The sequence below is a fragment of the Amia ocellicauda genome, chromosome 18, assembly GCF_036373705.1.
Source record: "Amia ocellicauda isolate fAmiCal2 chromosome 18, fAmiCal2.hap1, whole genome shotgun sequence".
NCBI classification, from domain to species: domain Eukaryota; kingdom Metazoa; phylum Chordata; class Actinopteri; order Amiiformes; family Amiidae; genus Amia; species Amia ocellicauda.
In genome coordinates this window covers 12592472-12611761 of record NC_089867.1, presented here as the reverse complement: position 1 = coordinate 12611761, position 19290 = coordinate 12592472, and the positions used below count along the sequence as shown (strand labels likewise).

Sequence of the window (19290 nt, the reverse complement as noted above, 5' to 3'; positions counted from 1 at the left end):
GGACGGGCTTCACTGTGTGGTTCATTTTCATAAGGGGATGCGGGTCTATCGTCTGTCCTTCAGTCATCTATGACAGGCCACAATACCTGCCAGGAGAAGTCCACTCGTGTGAGGAAGAAGAAGAACAAACAACCTTGGAAGAAAGAAATGAACAAAAAACAAGAAAAGTTTGCAACAGCCTTCCACAAGGAGTTAATCTGGAATCCAGTCCTAGTGATGGCTTTGTGACAGACAGCTTGGAGGGCCGGGGGACTCAGTGAAGTAAATGACGGCATTGGGACAACTTCCCTTTGTGCTGGTGTTACTAAGGATGATTTAGATGGTGACAACTATGACAACAAGCACAGTGAAGCAGGGAGGGTCTGTGCCAGCTGTTCTCACACACGCCACAGGGCCGAGCTGGAAAGCAATGAGGAATTTCCGTGTTCATAGTTCAGAGATATTATAAGAAAAGAAAATATAAAAAAGGCAGCATTAAAATGATTTCTTGGAACCACAATAAACTTGAATTGGATACCGTGCAACTATATTAGTTAAATAGTCTTTGTTTAAATAATAATGGAACAAATACCTACAATCTAGGGGTGGGCGATCTTCCCAAAAAATATCACAATCTTATAACACATAATCACGATCCACCATCTGAATCACGATCTTCCCAATTTTGAGATGTACTATAGAGATATATCCAGACTGGAACAAGCCTATGGATTTATCTATGTAAAACACAACATTAAATTAAATAAATCAGTTGTCAAAATGGTCATTAAATGGCCTGAGTTTAACTTTATTTTAAATATTAAAGTTGTAACCAGCAGTCAATAGATAAACATGAAATAACACAAGATCTTAAAGTACTCAGAAATTGCAGTAATAAAATACAAACACAAAGGTGTGCACTTTTCAAATTCTGAAGTGGCAGCAGCCAATAGATAATTATATAAAATTCTACATGCTTTATTTCTGCAGCGATCCTCTGTCGGCATTCACTATACATATGGGGAATGGCGGTATTAGAAAAATATTTGCGACTTGGCAAATCATACCGTGCGTCTAAAGTGTGGATCAGTCTTTTAAATCCCATGTTTTCCACAGATTTGAATGGCACCATATCCTTAGCTAAGTAGAATGTGCCCGCCTCCGTCACCTCTTTCCATTGTTTGCTGCTTTTGTCGTATTTGTTCGACTGCTCTAATGTGTCGGTCAGTGATAACTGTTTGTTTCAGGACCTCATAAGATACAGATGAGTGGGGTTGTACCGACCTGAGGGAAACACTCTCGGCATGTTCCTTCGGATGCTTCCTTTTCAGCTGGTTGAAAAGATTCGTCGTATTACCTCTGGAAGAGCCGACCGTTACCCGACAAAGTTTACAGATAACTTTTCTCTGAGAAATGTCGGACTGTGCATAGCCAAACCACTGCCACACAACTGATGTTGAGTCTTTTTTCGGCACCAGCTCCTCATCCGCCATGCTGCTAGTTCATGTTGCATTTTTTCTAATTTGTCACCACACATGAAACACACATGATCGAGACAAGTGGTATAATTTTCCCAATCAGCACAGCCATCTAGTAGCCAGTAAGTGTTGTAGTTTTAACATTATTATGAGGACATAAAAGATCGCGATCTCTACGATTCGCTTGAAAAGTGGATCGTGGATGTCTTATATCACGATATAAAATTGTCAGATCGCCCACCCCTACCACAATCCAATTATAATTTGAACCTAAGTATTGGACTACTGTATTTATAATGTCTCTGACCTGCACCCGAGAATCACAAAGTCCTTAAAGCCCTAAAACCCTAACAAATCTGTCTGAGGAGGCTCTTGACCTTAATTGAGACCTGGGAACTCTTCAAATCAAGCCGAGAGGTTCAGTGGTCTAGGCAAAGTAACTCCAAGTCCACACAACCCTGAGTTGTGTACCTTTTCAATGGGACAAAAACAGGGAGGAGCTGTCTGGATAGAAATGCAAGGAATGCCAGGTGGATATTCTCTTTGGGAAAAAATGCAGACTGTTTCCATGAAGACTGCCGCAGCCTTTTCAATACATCCCGCATTTTTGTGGATGAGCTGCTGGCGCTACCTCAATGTTATAAGTTTCTTGTTTTTTCATTTTGTAAGTTACCGTTAGGTTGATCCTAATTTGAGTCCTAACACAGACACCTCTATTGGTTCTAAATGGTTACAATCCCCATCCTCACCCCCCCAGTGGCCACTTTTGTATGGACTACACAAGTTTCCCAAAGTAAGATGTTAACAATAGGAGCAGTCTTACCTTTGAAATACAGAAAAATAGATTTCTATACAGACATTACTAATATACATTTAGGTGGAAATAAAATTGATGGGGCTGCAAAACATGCAAATACTGACAGACTGCTAATCGTAACTGGTTTGACCCCTGGTAGGAAGGAATACATTGAAATAAACCATTTTCCAAACACATTGAATGATGAGACACAGACACTAAAAACCATGACCATTGAGCCCATTTAAGCTGTTCACCGTCAGTGTGCACAAGCACCTCTACATCAGGAACAACACACTGCCAGAGAAGCATCAGCAAACAAAACACCTGGAGTATGTCACACCCCACAAGACTACTCCTGGTCTGTACAGTACACTGACATCCCTGCGGCAAGATAGCGGGTAATCCCTTTTTCTGCTTCCTTCACATCTGACAATATGACAGTGTTCTGTAACACACCATGACTGTTACAAACAGCGCAGTTTCATGGCAAGTGTAGCTTACCTTGGATACCTGGGCACACCGACACAGTGTAACCACATCCAGATAGGAGAATATTCTGCAAAACAAAAACAAACCAAACACTTAAAAACTGAGCCAAAATATTTTAAATATTACATTGCCCACACTTAGATACACACATTGTAAAATGCCACCATACAATACAACAGATGACACATACAATTCAATACTTAAACTGAAAGATTGAAAATAATCAAATCAATAAATAACCAAATAAAATTCAGCTTTTACAATCACTGACATAAACAGGTTGAAAATTATATATAAACACAGTATATTGCTGGCCTTTCTTAGTTGAGAACCCAGAGACAAAAGCACTGGTATAAAAGAAAGACCGTAAAAATAAAGTGTGCTTATTGACACAATTTTACAATGAAGGAATTCAATTTTCATAGACAATTAATAACCTAACCCCCAGCTCCCAAAACAAACCTATGGTAGTAATGATCATACATAACAACAACAAAAACAATGCCAATGTCATCCCATTGATGGGAAAGATTCCAAAAGCCTTTTGGCTTGAACACAAATGACATATAGTTTAATGCACTTGTAAAATCAAATGTTAGGCCTAATTCAGCTTTAATTTCAGAGTTGAACTTAAATAATGCATACTGTAGTCTACAGTACCCTGCATCTAACAATAGTTTAATTGTTGGGGATAATAGTCCCAGACACAAAAGCTTCCAAATGCATTGTTCTTTTATGCACAGTATAAGTACTTCTAACTGCTTTCCATTTAACAGACACAACTGCGTACTATAATATGATGTATTTAAAGCGACAATTACAAAAAGTGTTCAAAGTGCCTTTCAATTGGAAACATCAAAAAATGTCACCTATCTAGGATGAAAAACCATCAGCTACAGAACATTTTTATAATAAAATCAAAAGGTCCCCTCTGTACCCCGGCACACACAACAGACATCTTCCGAAGAATAAACAGCAGCAGTATGACAGGACACAGAGGGGACTCTGGGACTCCCAAAGGCAAAGAACAGCTTTTTTCCCCCCAACTCTCTTGAGGGGAATGCATGGTTAGCTCCCCACAGGTTACATGGGAATTGAATCAATGTATACAAATCTAAACAGGTTTTTTCTAATGGGGAAAAAACTAAATGCATATTTAAAATGTAACAGTCACCATGACCCTGTACTGGATGAAACAAGTAATTGAAAATTGATGTACGTCAGAACAGAACACAGGCAAATAATATAACTGAAGGTTCGGGAAGGACAGTCTCATCCTTGACTGAATGAGCATTTCATGACCATTTGCGAAGTCATTATGTCCAGTCCAAACACCCATGCCCTGGAGGTCCATCTAAGATCTTCTGAAGGGAGTTCAGGTCCATCATCGAACCACTGTTAGTCAGAGAAGGGGTCTCGCATGAGGCCCAGCATGTCCTCTGGCTTTTGTTCCGGCCAAGCTCCTAGTAACTTCAAATCATCCAATTAGATGGTCAAATGGGAGGATTGAAAACTTCTCAACTGGCTCAAAATTATGCTACAGGAAATGTCAAGAATCAAAATGATCTTCCAGGCCATGAACCGTAGAAGGCCTGTACATAATAATGTTATGTCTATTTGACAGAATTAATGGATTAATTAAGTAATCTCTAATTGGGACAGAAAAACGGGATGCCGAGAACCCAAGCAAGAGAAGCATTTTCCCATGCACAAGGTGGCTTGGCTATGCTTTTTATGCAACCGACTGCACTCTGATTAAAAACGTATCCCCTCTGCACAGTCCAGGAGCCCCTTGTCACGTGCCTTGCTGTTGTAAGACGAGCCTTAATTACAGGAAAGTGCTGCATTGAACTGCTGTCCAGACGATACCAGAGAATAGCACTGCTGATTTATTTCTGCCGTAAACGATATCTCCTGCCGTCAGTTGGCCAGCATAGGGCAATCTCATGCATTAGGGCTCCAGAAAGGTACATATGCAACTAATGGTGCAGAATATATCATCCCTGGCACATGGCTGAATGCTTAATTAAAACAATCTGCTCCAGAAACGCCAGTGCCCAGAACTGGGTACAGCAGCACTTGTCCTAATGAACTGGAGAAGGATTTACTGCCTCAATATTTAAAATGACACTCCAGGTACATAATATTAAAATCTGGGGACTGGAAGTACTTCTGCCTTTCTTCATTTAAGCAGGAACATTTACCCTTCCACAGCACACCACAGAGTTCAGGGACTACACAGTGCGTCTGAGAGCTTAACACGCTCCATTAACAACCTAATTTTCTCCTATTACAGAGGAGGCCCTGAATTTACCTTCTTCTGAATTCAATTAAAGGGGTCTTTAAGCCTTTTCACCACTGAACTGATGCACACCTGCACAGTACATATCGGGAACAAGGAATTCAGATATACCTCCAGAGGAGAGATCTCCATTGACATCTCAAGGGATCGGAAGGATGGCTGGCCAACAGGCCCTCTTTTCACCCAGTAATCCTTATCCACAGGAATTACCAAGATGCCCAGAAGAGGTCCACATCCAATATTTTGCTAAGACAGGCTGAGGTTGTGGTATACCTTTAAGCCAAATTCAGCTGTCACACTACTCTTGTAAGAACTCTAGGGAGTGACCACATCATAACAGACTTAAAGACTTAAATGTATACAATACTTATATGGTTTTTGTTGTTGTTTTTATGAAATGCCAGTATCTTGTCTGTTGTTTGGAAAATAAATAAATGGGAATCAACCGATCGGAAAGGTGAGTCCTGCCTAAAACAACAAGGGGTTGGGGGAGTCTTTTGCTGGTGAAACTAATAATCATTGGAAAATGAATTGAAAAACTGTAGTGACTACACCTTCATGAAAATGAAATTACTTAGCCGATTTACATTCCCTGTGTTTAAATGGACTCCTGCAATGAGTCATTACAAGGCCCCTTTGTGACTGAATTACTTCATTGTTGCATTTAATCTGCAGGCAAACACAGACAACAGAGTGGCTGGACCATAAGAAGCTGTTCACGTATACAACAATGATAAATACACGAATACCCTGGAGAAGAAAAAAGACCAGAAAATGAAAAGTAAACTAGCTCCTCACATGACATCACTGTCACATGACTTCAATATTGTTCCTTGCATTACAAAAGGCAGTCACAATTAGTGATTAATCTCTGTCAGCTAGCACATCAAATGTGTACCACACCACGAATGATGCAGGCATCGTTCTCGGGAACAACTGCTTTAACGTCTGTCTTTGCTCATTCATGGATCTGATGGAAACTTTGATGAGAGGGTTAGTTTCCTTCCAGTGTGGAACAGCGTGGAAAAGCCTCCAAAACGCAGACCTGAGCTCTGTCGACAATCGGCCTCTGTACAGCAATTGTCTCCACAAGTGTTGACTAGACAGATCTCGCTGGCTGGGAGATCAGTGGGGCAAAGGTTCAACCATAGGCCAGAAGGTCATTTCAATTTTAGCCAGTCTATGTGGTTCTATGTCTATGTGGTTCACCTGCTCAGTATTTGGGGGATTTTCTAGAAAGGAGAAGCACACGGCCTAGTGTGGAGAATATTGTTAAATAAGAAAAACAAGCCATCTCAGATCACTGGATGCGACACTGGGGACAGAGAGGGTCAGGTGTAAGTGACATTCATGGTCTGATCGGAGCAGGATTTTCATGTGTTGTAAATCCTAGTAAAGTCACTAATGAAGTGCATCAGTAAGATTAAATTCTCTACTTAACTGCCAGAGTCACCATTTACATGGGTTCTATAATTCAATCACAGTAACGCTTTGCCATCCAGCATCAGCTCGTGGCGAGAAAAATGACAACACTCCAAAACTGAATGACCACAAAAGATGTACTTATATAAACTCGCTCCATGCATCTATATATTCATACATCTAAATGTCTTTTTAAAAGAATTAGACGGTCACGTGTATTAGGAAACACAATAAGCAGTCATTTCATATTCATCAACTGATCGATGAAAACAGGTCAACAATAAAGTCTAAATAATGGATGTCAAGAGTGTCAGAAAAACTGAACAAGCAAAACCTGCCTGCTTCAAAGAAAAGTACAGCTTCATTCTATTGCCTAAACATGCCAGACATCTATTGCCAAAACAAGAGCAATCAACGTGTGTATATTCTGTAGAATACTCTAGTTCTCCACAGTGTACCATATGAACTGCATTATGTGTCATAGCAGTACACTGTACAAAAGCTAGAATATCAGCTAAGGTGATTATGGTACCCAGTTAATTAAAAACATGCATCTGGATGATGACTGAAAAAAGGTTTCTTTTAAACATCCTTTTCCTGTAGTCCAGCGTATTTCATCCGGCATTTCTGAAGCTTGGGGGAGATTATGGAAGATTATAGTGAGAATTGTGTTGTTGATTACTGTGGTAGTGTCTCTGCACTGGACATTTGCAAATGTGGCACATCATGCAGGTACACCGAAAGAAAAACAGCCGACGGCAACCACGGTCAAATTTCAAGATGAAGTTTTTTCTTTTTATTATACATAATCTTTAATTGGAAGATAGGCAGCTTTGTGACTTGTGCAATTTAGCAAAAATACACTTATGATATAACCTTCATTGGCCTGTTAACAGATTCTCTCTTCAATTACTGAACTTTGTATAAATTTTACCTCTGATCACTAATGGAGAAATAGAGGGAAAAAAACAACCTCTGCTTGAGCAAGACAGCCTTCTTCAAAATGTGGGTGGGTAACAGCCACTAAATATGATACCTGCAGAACAGCAACGACAAAAACAAAATCGCCAAACAAACATGACGAGAAAGAAGCTGTTAAATGATAATTGCAGGCTAGCTTCTCAAAGCAAAATGTGAAATAAATAAATAAATAATAAAGTAGCTCTTGAATTAAGGCCTTCTAAATGGGACCTTTATGCAACAAACACACGGCTCCCTCCTTAAGCAGAGTGGTAATACTATAGAAATAGGCCATAACCTATTCTCAATAACCTAGTCTCCCAGGGAGAAAGGGATCAGATCAACAGTAATCAAGATAAATAGGATTTGAACCGGCTCTAATCTAACGGCTGGTGTCACACAGTGTGACCCGGGGGAGAAGTGATTGCCGCTCTTGGACTCTTGAAAGACCCTTTCAGGAATGGACACCTTTCAGCATTTCACACATCCAGCACAGGACAAGACGACCAGTGTCACAGGGAATGGGATATAGAAGTACACAGATCCTCACGCCCCTTATCTGACTACCCACTTAAATCCTCTCCTCATGCTTCCTGGGACACGGACGGGTTAGACCTCACTAACACTACTGAAACACACGGCTGCACTCCTGTTTCCTGTACCAGTGCTGACTGCATGATTGAAGCCGGGCCCGACAGCCACAGCAGCGAGTTCAGGACTTGTTGAGACCTGTTGAGACAGGCGCTTGTCCTCTCCACACAAGAGCCAGGGACAATGGAAAGGAAAGAAACAGCACGTAAGACAAGGTGTGAGGGAAAGCTTAACATGCTTCTTCTGGAACAGGCGGTTTACTGTTGTCAAATAATTCTCTACCAATCTAAGAGGCTCTGGTTACACAGAATATTTAAATGGGAGTTTTTTTGTTTTTGTGTGATGAAGGAAATCTTAACTATTCGACAAAAGTAAAGTCTTCCAGGAAAGACTAATAGTTAAAGTAACTTCAGTCAGAGCCCTGATGCATTTTGGTTTTTGTACAGAGAGAATTAGGCTACTTTGTAACGTACCTCATCCATGAGATGGAAATTCATGTTCAGGTTTACATGGATTTGGTCACTGTCAGCACAAAGCTCATCAATGAAGCGAGTGCTCGATAGCTGAACATTTTCCTTAACTATAAAATTAAACAATCTGAAAGCCAAACTGGAGTCCACACGCACAGTAAGTAACCTTGCGAGAACTAAGAAAAAGTGGCAGAACGAAGAAAACACCATTGAAATCTCTCTTGCACAGTCCTGACACCAGTGCTCAAATATGTGATGTAAGGGACCTAAGAGATGCAAAGCAAAGGGAAAAGGCTGACACAGACACTGAATTTCTGGAGGCTTTAATAAGCAATCTGGGGCTCCCAGTGGGAGACCTCGTTAATCCTGGTCATCTCACTGTGAAGGGAGGAAAAAACTGAAGAGTCTCTTCCAACAAAGTGCTGGTGAAGAGTCTTGGTTATTGTAATATAATTACATGTTTATATGTAATACTGACTGACTGGTTGACTTCTGCAAGCTTAAGATTACATTGCTGTAGGGACTAATCAGGGGTTAACTCTCAAACCAGTACAACGTAGACTGTGGGCTGCCTTAAAGCCCTGACACAGAAAGCCCTAGAAGAATCGATCTGACCATGAGATCAATCTCTCAACAACATCCACTGCTTCTGATCACTGGCTAAACGGGCAGAACTGGCTCCACCGGGGGCCTGATGGGACCCTTTCTTTGTGAAGTGAAAAGGGTGAAACAGAAAAATAGTGAAACTGAGTTAAGCAGCATAAACAAAGGAAGACAAACCCTGGGAAGGAAATAGTGAAAGGTTTCTAGCATTTAAAAAGAGTTGAACTATGCACGATTCTAACGCAGACGGCGGGCTGATAACTGAAACACAAAAGTGCTGCCTCTACATTAAAATCTTCACAGGCAGCAGGAATCTGCAAATGAGAAACTAGTTGTCAATCCTGATCTCATAAATTAGCGAGTTATCTGGTCTGTGGCTGCAGTGCTGACCCCCTTATGTGCTGCTGATTAAATGCCTCGATGAAATCGATCCAATGCTGCTGCATCTTAATAGGTGATAAATGACTAACATAAAGGACATTGATTGCTTGGATTGTAATGCACCTTAACCCAAATGGATTTTCATAAATCTTTTGAAACTTAAACATTAAAATCCAATGAAATATATATACAATTCCATATACAACATCATAAGATGTAGATGTAAGGCTTACACTTTTGATTCTGTGGTTTTCTGCTATTTGAGTGCAACAGTAATTCAACCCACACCACCCTAAAGAACAGATGCACAAAGGTGAAATGCACATGCTTCAGCTCCAGATTGCAGTACAGAGTGCAAAGAGAAGGGCCTTGGTGTCAACCAGTGGACAGGCCACAGAAAGCCAGAAAGATCCCCCTAGCCAAATATACCCCACCCAGCTCTGGCAACACTCAACTAGCTAGGCATCATTCCTTAGTCAGTCCTGGTAACATCTGGCTCTCTACACAGCCTAAAAAGTGAACCTATCATCCTCATGCTATAGATAGGACCCGTCCTATAGAAGAGCTTCTATGTGAATTCTGCCAGACCGTTATAATGCAAAACATTAAGTCTGCACACTGGATGAGTCCACAGCACTAATTCTGGATGAGAACTGCTTGCTTCTCTGGAGCCTTCTCTTCCTCCCGCCTGCAGGTAAGGTAACCTAAACTCACACAGTTGCACATTTAGAAACAAAATTCTATTCAATAACACTTTCTGGCACCAGTCCATGCAGATGAATATATTTTAAATACACAATAAGTGGCATATCTGACAGATGTTATTAATTGCAGATTATTACAAAAATGCAAGATCTGCTCCAGATAGACATATTTTACACTTCGTTGGCTGAACAAAAGAGCATACTCCAATTCACATGAAACTCATTCACAGAATTTCTTGTGTTGTGATATATTCTCCTAAAACCCTATCCCAGTGTGCTTACTTTCCTGCCTTGTTTGCCCATAGTAGAGTTCATGAAGAGCCAGAGGGTCTTAGTGTTGAAACCTCACCTTCAAAAGACTGACAAATTAACCCTGTAGTTTAATTTACAGGCCAAGGCTGCCCAACAGCCCTCCATAGTCAGTTATCCGCAAGCAATTCTCAATTTGTCAAATACAATTGCATAATATATACACGGATGGGCCTTGAACTCCGAGATATGGGACAAGATATGTAGGATAAACAGGAGCTTGCTCTCCATACATCTCTTTATGGACACCGATAGCATCCTCAATGACCGCTGTAATAAGCAAGCCCCCAAGGCCGCAATACTACCATATGTTTTTCAGAGTGTTCCTTATTGTTACATTGTTGAATATAGAGGAAACAAGCAACCTGGATGATAATGCAAGCAGAAATCGATCTCAGACATCCAGGAGCCATTCAAATATGTTTCGATCTTTTGATTGGCATAGCGGTTTCTTTGTGTGTGTGTGTGTTAACAAGACGACTATAAAATGTAATGGTTTCTGTCTGCCCATTTTCGATGTTCTGTATCCTGTATACAACAGGTACAAAAACCAAAGATAAGTGTTGAAAAGAAAGCTGAAAACGACATGACCGGTCACCCAACACTGGACCATTTCTTCAATCACTTTACTGAGCAGCAATATGGATAACAATATATCATGGAAATTGAAAAAGATTTAAAAATTTGTTTTTTTATTTGCTTTCTACATTACACATTACCTTTCCAGACAGCTACACTGGGCAGCCTAATTTGGTGCAAGATATACAAACCAAGGTGCTGGCAACCCTTGTGTTTCAGTAGCCAGCGATTTTAAAACATCAGAGCAATGAGGACATCTCCATAGGGAAATGGGAAATGCATCCAAACACAGGGCCCAAGTACGATACAGAAAAATAGTTAAGGAAACTATAAGCATACTTTATGGTTTACTTATGTAAACTTTTTTAATAAGGACTGATACCAGCATAGAGGCCTAAGTGTCTCCATCTAGTCTGACCCATTCACTAAAGAACTGACTGACTGACATATACAAGCTATCTATCCCTAGGTTATGTTAATTGCAACACTCCGCTGTCAGTCACTCCAGGGATGCTGTCGTCCGTGGGAAAAGCACAACAATGGAAATTCTATCTGCTCAGGGTCTAGCCCACACTCCACAGATATAAACACCTTTTACTGTCATGAAGAAGCAGCCACTACCGAGCTACCAATGTCACCTTATCAGTGACCGCTTATTTTATTATTTCAAGTGGGAAGAAATCCAAGAAGAAAAAACAAACTAGAGAACCTACATAAATCTAGTGCAAAAGTTACATATCATAATGTAGTTTAACAAAATCTGTGTTTGAAAATACCATAATGTAATCCGTTGCATAGTGAATGAGGAGGAAGAGTTCAACACAATATGGCTCAAGATTTTTAAAATGTGTTTGAAATCAGACGTTCTGCTGTGCATACTGTGTGGGTACTTTGGTACAGTATCCAAATCACAGTATAGATTTCCATTTGGCTAAATGTCAAGTATCCTGAAGAGACTGGCAGGTGCTGTGCGGCCATAATGAAATGGTATGAAAGGTACCACAAAAAAAACAAAAAAAACAACCGCAAATGATAGCAAAAAGAAGCAAAATACCACTACTGCCACTAATGGATAGCCACTATATCCTCCCCTGGCATCCTGTTCAGTCCAGTTAGTAGAGTGACTAATTATTTAATTCAGAGGCCAGACTCCAGAAAATTCAATTTTGCCGTTCTCTCTATTCAGCATTCTTGCACAGCCATCAACAGCAGCTTGGGTCGGCTGAGGAAAAGCCAGCCAGACTGACTGCCGGAAAACATTTTAAAACCGATACAAATTTGATGTTAACATTGCAGTCTTTTCATTCTAGCAGTACAATAAAATAAAAATAAAAAAATTTATATATCTTCCTTTGCTCTTACACACACACAGTCTGTCAAGATCTGAGCAGAGACAGTGTTCGGGGGGTACTAAGGAAATGTGGAAATCGCTTGGAAGCACTGCCTTCATTCGCTTGTTTCTGCGATTTCAGAAATGGTGATGACCTGCAACAGCTGGTTGGATGTACAGTGAGGGAAAAAAGTATGTACGTTTGCCCACTGACAAACAAATGATCAGTCTATAATTTTAATTGTAGGTGTATTTTAACAGTGAGAGACAGAATAACAACAACAAAATCCAGAAAAACGCATTTCAAAAAAGTTATACATTGATTTGCATGTTAATGAGGGAAATAAGTATTTGACCCCTTCGACTTAGTACTTGGTGGCAAAACCCTTGTTGGCAATCACAGAGGTCAGACGATTCTTGTAGTTGGCCACCAGGTTTGCACACATCTCAGGAGGGATTTTGTCCCACTCCGCATTGCAGATCCTCTCCAAGTCATTAAGGTTTCGAGGCTGATGTTTGGCAACTCGAACCTTCAGCTCCCTCCACAGATTTTCTATGGGATTAAGGTCTGGAGACTGGCTAGGCCACTCCAGGACCTTAATGTGCTTCTTCTTGAGCCACTCCTTTGTTGCCTTGGCTGTGTGTTTTGGGTCACTGTCATGCTGGAATACCCATCCACGACCCATTTTCAATGCCCTGGCTGAGGGAAGGAGGTTCTCACCCAAGATTTGATGGTACATGGCCCCGTCCATCATCCCTTTGATGCGGTGCAGTTGTCCTGTCCCCAAAGCAGAAAAACACCCCCAAATCATAAGGTTTCCACCTCCATGTTTGACGGTGGGGATGGTGTTCTTGGGGTCATAGGCAGCATTCCTCCTCCTCCAAACACGGCGAGTTGAGTTGATACCAAAGAGCTCGATTTTGGTCTCATCTGACCACAACACTTTCACCCAGTTCTCCTCTGAATGATTCAGATGTTCATTGGCAAACTTCAGACGGGCCTGTACATGTGCTTTCTTGAGCAGGGGGACCTTGCGGGCGCTGCAGGATTTTAGTCCTTCACGGCGTAGTGTGTTACCAATTGTTATCTTGGTGACTATGGTCCCAGCTGACTTGAGATCATTAACAAGATCCTCCCATGTAGTTCTGGGCTGATTCCTCACCGTTCTCATGATCATTGAAACTCCACAAGGTGAGATCTTGCATGGAGCCCCAGACCAAGGGAGACTGACAGTTATTTTGCGTTTCTTCCATTTGTGAATAATCGCACCAACTGTTGTCACCTTCTCACCAAGATGCTTGGCGATGGTCTTGTAGCCCATTCCAGCCTTGTGTAGGTCTACAATCTTGTCCCTGACATCCTTGGACAGCTCTTTGGTCTTGGCCATGGTGGAGAGTTTGGAATCTGATTGATTGATTGCTTCTGTGGACAGGTGTCTTTTATACAGGTAACGCGCTGAGATTAGGAGCACTCCCTTTAAGAGAGTGCTCCTAATCTAAGCTCGTTACCTGTATAAAAGACACCTGGGAGCCAGAAATCTTGCTGATTGACAGGGGATCAAATACTTATTTATAACTTTTATGAAATGCGTTTTTCAGGATTTTTTTTGTTATTATTCTGTCTCTCACTTTTAAAATACACCTACCATTAAAATTGTAGACTGATCATTTCTTTGTCAGTGGGCAAACGTACAAAATCAGCAGGGGATCAAATACATTTTTCCCTCACTGTATATAGGGTTACTTTAATATATCTTTGTGAAGACCTACAGGCCAGAAATGCAGAGGAATGGATGCAGAATGCACTGTAACCTATATGTATCCTAAACCACTGATTTATAAACATTTAAAGCAGTTTCTCTACGCAGACTCCTTGGGTATTACTGCTTCACATTATTAGATACAGCTCAGTGTCTTCCATTTAGGGACTTGCGAGACCAATAAACCCTAAACAGTACTCATCTATACCTGGTGTGTAGAAGTTCTCTGCAGATGCTCCAAGTGCTGTAATCACTACATTTGAGTACTGTACACCCATAGTGATTAATATTAGTTTATTTAAAAAACTCCATAACCCAGCATACCAGACTGTTACAGGTTTTAGATGGCTGTATATTCTCCTTGAGAGCAGTAATCAAACCACTCATTAATCTCCATTTACTCCCAATACCGATTAAACAATTTGAATTGATAGTTTAAAAGGCGTTGGCACCAATGGGTGGAAAAAAACAGAAAGCAGTGCAGACACATTTTTCACCAGCCAGACATTACACTACGTTACTTAAAGCTTTCAAAAACATCAAAGATTGCTTCAAAGCTTCTCCTTATGGTCAGCAAATCAGTGAAGAAACAATTAATTAGGCTAAAACACAGACGAATCTTTAAAGTAACTTTGTATTTCAGCAGAATCCCAAAGCACAAGAAGGAGAATGAAAGGAAATTGACACTGTAAGATGTATGTGCCATTACACTGGCAAAGTCCCTCAGAGAGACTGGCCTGGGGAGCCTTCAACATGGGATTTGAATTCCTTCTGGAGCTCCTGGAAGGTGGAAGAGGGCTTCCAATCAAGTGTGGAAGAATGAGTGAAGAAAAACAAAAAACCCTGCACACTGAGGCAAATGCAAACGCCAAATCCTCTGGAGGTGTGCAGACATCCCTCTGGGAGGCCCACAATCCTGCCCTGTATGGCTTTTATCCAGGCCCAGTGAAAGCTTGACAAGCAGTAACTCCCCCACACTTTTGTGGGAACTCAGTCAACAGACAGCAAGGTCAATTTAAACAGCTTGAAAACAGAACAACTTACATTTAAAAATGCGAGTTACAACAAAAAGGTGCTGCTGGCTTACAGAGGTTCCCCCCCGAGTGGAATATATTGTAGGTCTCAGTTCCAGTTTCTCTTCTAGTCAGAAACGCTAGCCATGCCTAGCACGCTGTTCACCTCACACAATTTTATGGAATGTGCTAGATTGCTATATAAAAGGTCATGTGGGGTAGTCTATGCCGTGTTATGTGGTAGGTGTTTTGTATCTGTTGCGATTGGCTTTGTTGCCATGCTTTCCACTAAGTTACAGTGGAGTTAAAGCATGCCTGCACCATAAATAGCCTGGGAGGATAATGGATGCCTGAAACATTCCAGAATTCCCAAATAATACCATTAGCTATTTTTAGAATTGAAGTCCCACTTTAATCCCAAACCTACCGTTTTCCTGTGTGAGCTCTCAAACTATTAGTTTCTATAGAACTCCTTCAGTCAGCCTCATTTTCGTAAGTTAGAAAGTAAGTCCACCAAATTATCAGAGTACATTCAATACATATAAATTATTTTGTACTTGGTGTGACAGGAAATTGATAGAATGTCAAACACATACTTCTGATTTCCATTCATGGCGAAATCTGATCATATGACTGGACACGTTTTGAAACGTAAACGTTTCAAACATTTGATCATACATTGGTATGTGACCTACTAAAGCAAGTAAAACAAAAGCAAAAAAAACCAACACAAAAACGCAAAGCAAAACAGGGTTGGGCTGGATTGTTTGAAATGGAAAAACTGAGCCACAAAGCGTTTTCCATCTATCAGGAGCAGCTGCATATGAAATTAATAGGTAATCCGGACTCCACTGAAAGGAGTGCTCCACAGCCCAGAACTGCATTCATTTGTAAAAAGGGCAGTCATTAAAAGATAATCTATTCAAGCAGGCATGCGTATCCAAAATGAGAGTATAACCTGAAACTTGAATAACTACTAAAATGTCTGCAGCACAGTGTTACGTTTATACGTTACGTTTACGTACTAATATATTTCTAACTGGTTAAAGACTTCTATACACACAGACACATACACACACAGGGCAATTCCACAAGTTTTGTATGGGACACCCAGAAATGATTATCCTCCTCCACTTTACAACAAACAGAAATGCTGTACCATCCTTACACAGTTTAATTCTGAAGATGAACACCCGTTTTCACTGGCAGCAGCATCCGACCACGTCTGTAAAATTGGGAGTTTCCACGGACAGAGTTTTTCGGTCTCAATTTGCCATCTGCTACCAGAAGTACCCAACCCAACAAATGAAATATGTGTTTGAATTTGTAGACTAACTACTTTTTATTTTTTGGGGGGAAAAAAACAAAGCAAAAATCAAGACAAAATAAATTAGACTTTATTAATTCACCTCAAATTATGATGCTCCTCATGAAAAGCATGATGGATCCAGTAATATAAGCACCACAACAAGCCCACTCACCAAAGCAGTTAGGGGTTTTGTAATATTAAAATATATTTTTTTAAGTTTGAGGTCATGCAGCCTTAACATTTACATTCCTTGCAATTAGTCTTGCTCTCCATTTGAAACCCAGCCCTGCTCGATTCGGCCATCCAGTAACAGTGTATGGATTATTCTCTCTGGTGGGATGCAGCCCATGATATAAAGCCTATTGCTGCGATACATCATGTGTTGTGACAGAGGAGAAGATGAAGGAGGAATTTATGATCAGTTTCAGTGGCCGTGAATGTTACAGAAATTAAAGCAATAAATACACATTTACATTAAACTGCGGTGGCACTGATTGATCCCAGATGCTTAACATTCACTATTGTATATGACAAATAACAGTTATTTTTCTAACCTGGATAAACTTTGTCCTTGAGTTCGACCATCACTTCACTTCCTACACAGGCGTGGAGATTGGACCTGCATGACCAGCTGGGCACCAGACACCAAACCAATTTACCCTTGCAAGCTCTCCAATCTGAACCAGTTAAGGGCAGAGCGAGAGGTGAATGCTTGGTCTGGCTGAAGGACAGAGAGAATGGAGTATAGCAGGCTGATGGATGGAGACTGCAATGGATTTTGTGAGTTTTCTTGGGGGGAAGAACAGGAAAGCAGTAGAACACAGTGATTTTCAACTCAAAATCAATCATTTGAGGTTTATAGTGTTGTCAGTTGTTTCAACATTTCAGGGTTAGCACTTATTACTTACTTTGAAACTAAATATGTGACTAGTGAATTAAACGGAGAACATGGCGCTGTTTTTGTATCTATAATTTATGTTGGTGGATTTATGTATAAAAATATAAGTACAGGAGTGGATGCAGTGAGTGAGGGTACTAGTCGGCATTCACAATTCTGCTCCTAAACCTCAATACTGACCTTAATCTCTCCTGCCATTCAGCCCTGGGGACCTGCCAATTGCAAAACCCCTATAGCAAAGTATTTTTTGAGATTAAGACCAAAGTTCATTGGGTGTTAAGCTGAGAGCAAACATATTCTATTTCAGACCTCAGCTAGATGCATATCAAGTTGTGTAGAAGAAAAGCCGGGTAGAAAACAAAACCTTTTTTTGACCGGCTCTTTAGGTGGCTTGTTTTTGAGGGTCACTCTGGCAAAGCAAATTGGTAAGATTTAATTTATTTTTTAAGTAGAAAATGTAAAATGTGTAAATCACAGATTGCAGAACATTTGCTTAAAATGACAAAAATATATAAATTAAACAAACGGGGCATTGCTGGCTGCACATCAAAACCACTAAATCTAAACACACTTACACATGCATTTAAACATTAACCAGCAGGGTTAAAATGTTATGTACACTGGAAAGTGGCTCTGCAAACAGTTAACTCATTATCTTTCCAAGACAATCAAACAAATTATGCTTCACTGCCTCGACAGCTCAGTTGACAACGTGGACTAACCTGTTCCACACTCACCTCCAACTTACATCACTGCACATTGTTTAAACTTTGACCCAGTGTACGTCTGCTCCTCAGGGAGCTGTAAACACAGACCCCTCCATATCCAACAACACGGACACGTTTTTCTCCACGCAAACATTAAACAAGAGAAACTGTCTATGCCTGTGCGAATGAAGGAAAAAAAAAGAAGAGCAAACATTTTGAAACAGGCCTACTGTATGAAGAGCGCAGGTTACATATTGCACTTACGCTCACTGGCAGTCCCATATTAGCTTATCAAAGCCATGCCAGTTAACTAATTTAGTCCTGCTCTATCATTTGCAGTCAAACATGATTTTCAATTTCATTTAGTGCCTAGCCGATTCTTGCCTTTTGAGACAAATTAAAAAAGGGGGGTTACATTAATTCATTATTTAAAAAATGCCATACAGTGCTGCAAACTCAGCTGCAGCATTCTAAATGGTGTGACCCGAAAGACACTAATCAAAACAGGGTGCGTGTGCATGTATGCCCTTAGGATTCGGGTCCTTTGCAGATTGTGCAACGCTTGGCATGGACTGAAGTTTAAAATGGGCAATGCTTGATATTAACCAAAGGTTATCGAGTTGGAAATCAGCCCTGCCAGACACTTCAGGAAATTCAGTTCAGCAGCACTGAGCAGCACAGACCGATTCATCCAGTAAGTGGCTGCAGCTTTCTGGCAGAGTTCGAAATGGTGCTAAATGGGAAGGAACAGGTGCTCAAATTTTCATTGATTGATCCTCAGGGGGAAAAGATAAAGGGGAAAAAATAACACTGCAATGGCACAGAAACATCCCTTTGTGAGGTTCTGCTTCTTCAGGCTGAGTGGCGACAAAATACATTTCATTCAAAAGGTGTTTATTACAGAGCTGATTATAACAGCGCCCACGGCACCTTTTATACATGACAACTCCCTTAATAAATTACATGTAACAGAGAATCAGCACATGGGAATTAAAGTCTTAAATATTCAATTCACCTTACTTAAACCCTCACAGAAAGCTCACTGTGAAAAATCAAATCATCTTTTCATCCATCTCCCTGTTGCTGTGACATCAGAGAGGGGGTATCATCATGCATGAAAGAAGGCTTCTGCAGTTATACTGAAGTAATTCTACACAATGTCAATGTACAGTGAAGGACAGTACATCATTATAAGCCCAATTTGTCA

General features: G+C 40.6%; 1 protein-coding gene across 2 annotated transcripts in view; it reads right to left on the bottom strand.

The window, feature by feature from the left end:
* The window catches only part of fbxl2 (F-box and leucine-rich repeat protein 2), a 58154-nt gene that overhangs the window by 14514 nt on the left and 24350 nt on the right, over nucleotides 1-19290 (bottom strand). For both annotated transcript variants that reach the window (XM_066691202.1, XM_066691201.1), the window contains exon 3: nucleotides 2758-2812. In XM_066691202.1, coding sequence (XP_066547299.1) covers nucleotides 2758-2812 — 55 coding nt within the window. The remainder of the gene's footprint in view (nucleotides 1-2757; nucleotides 2813-19290) is intronic.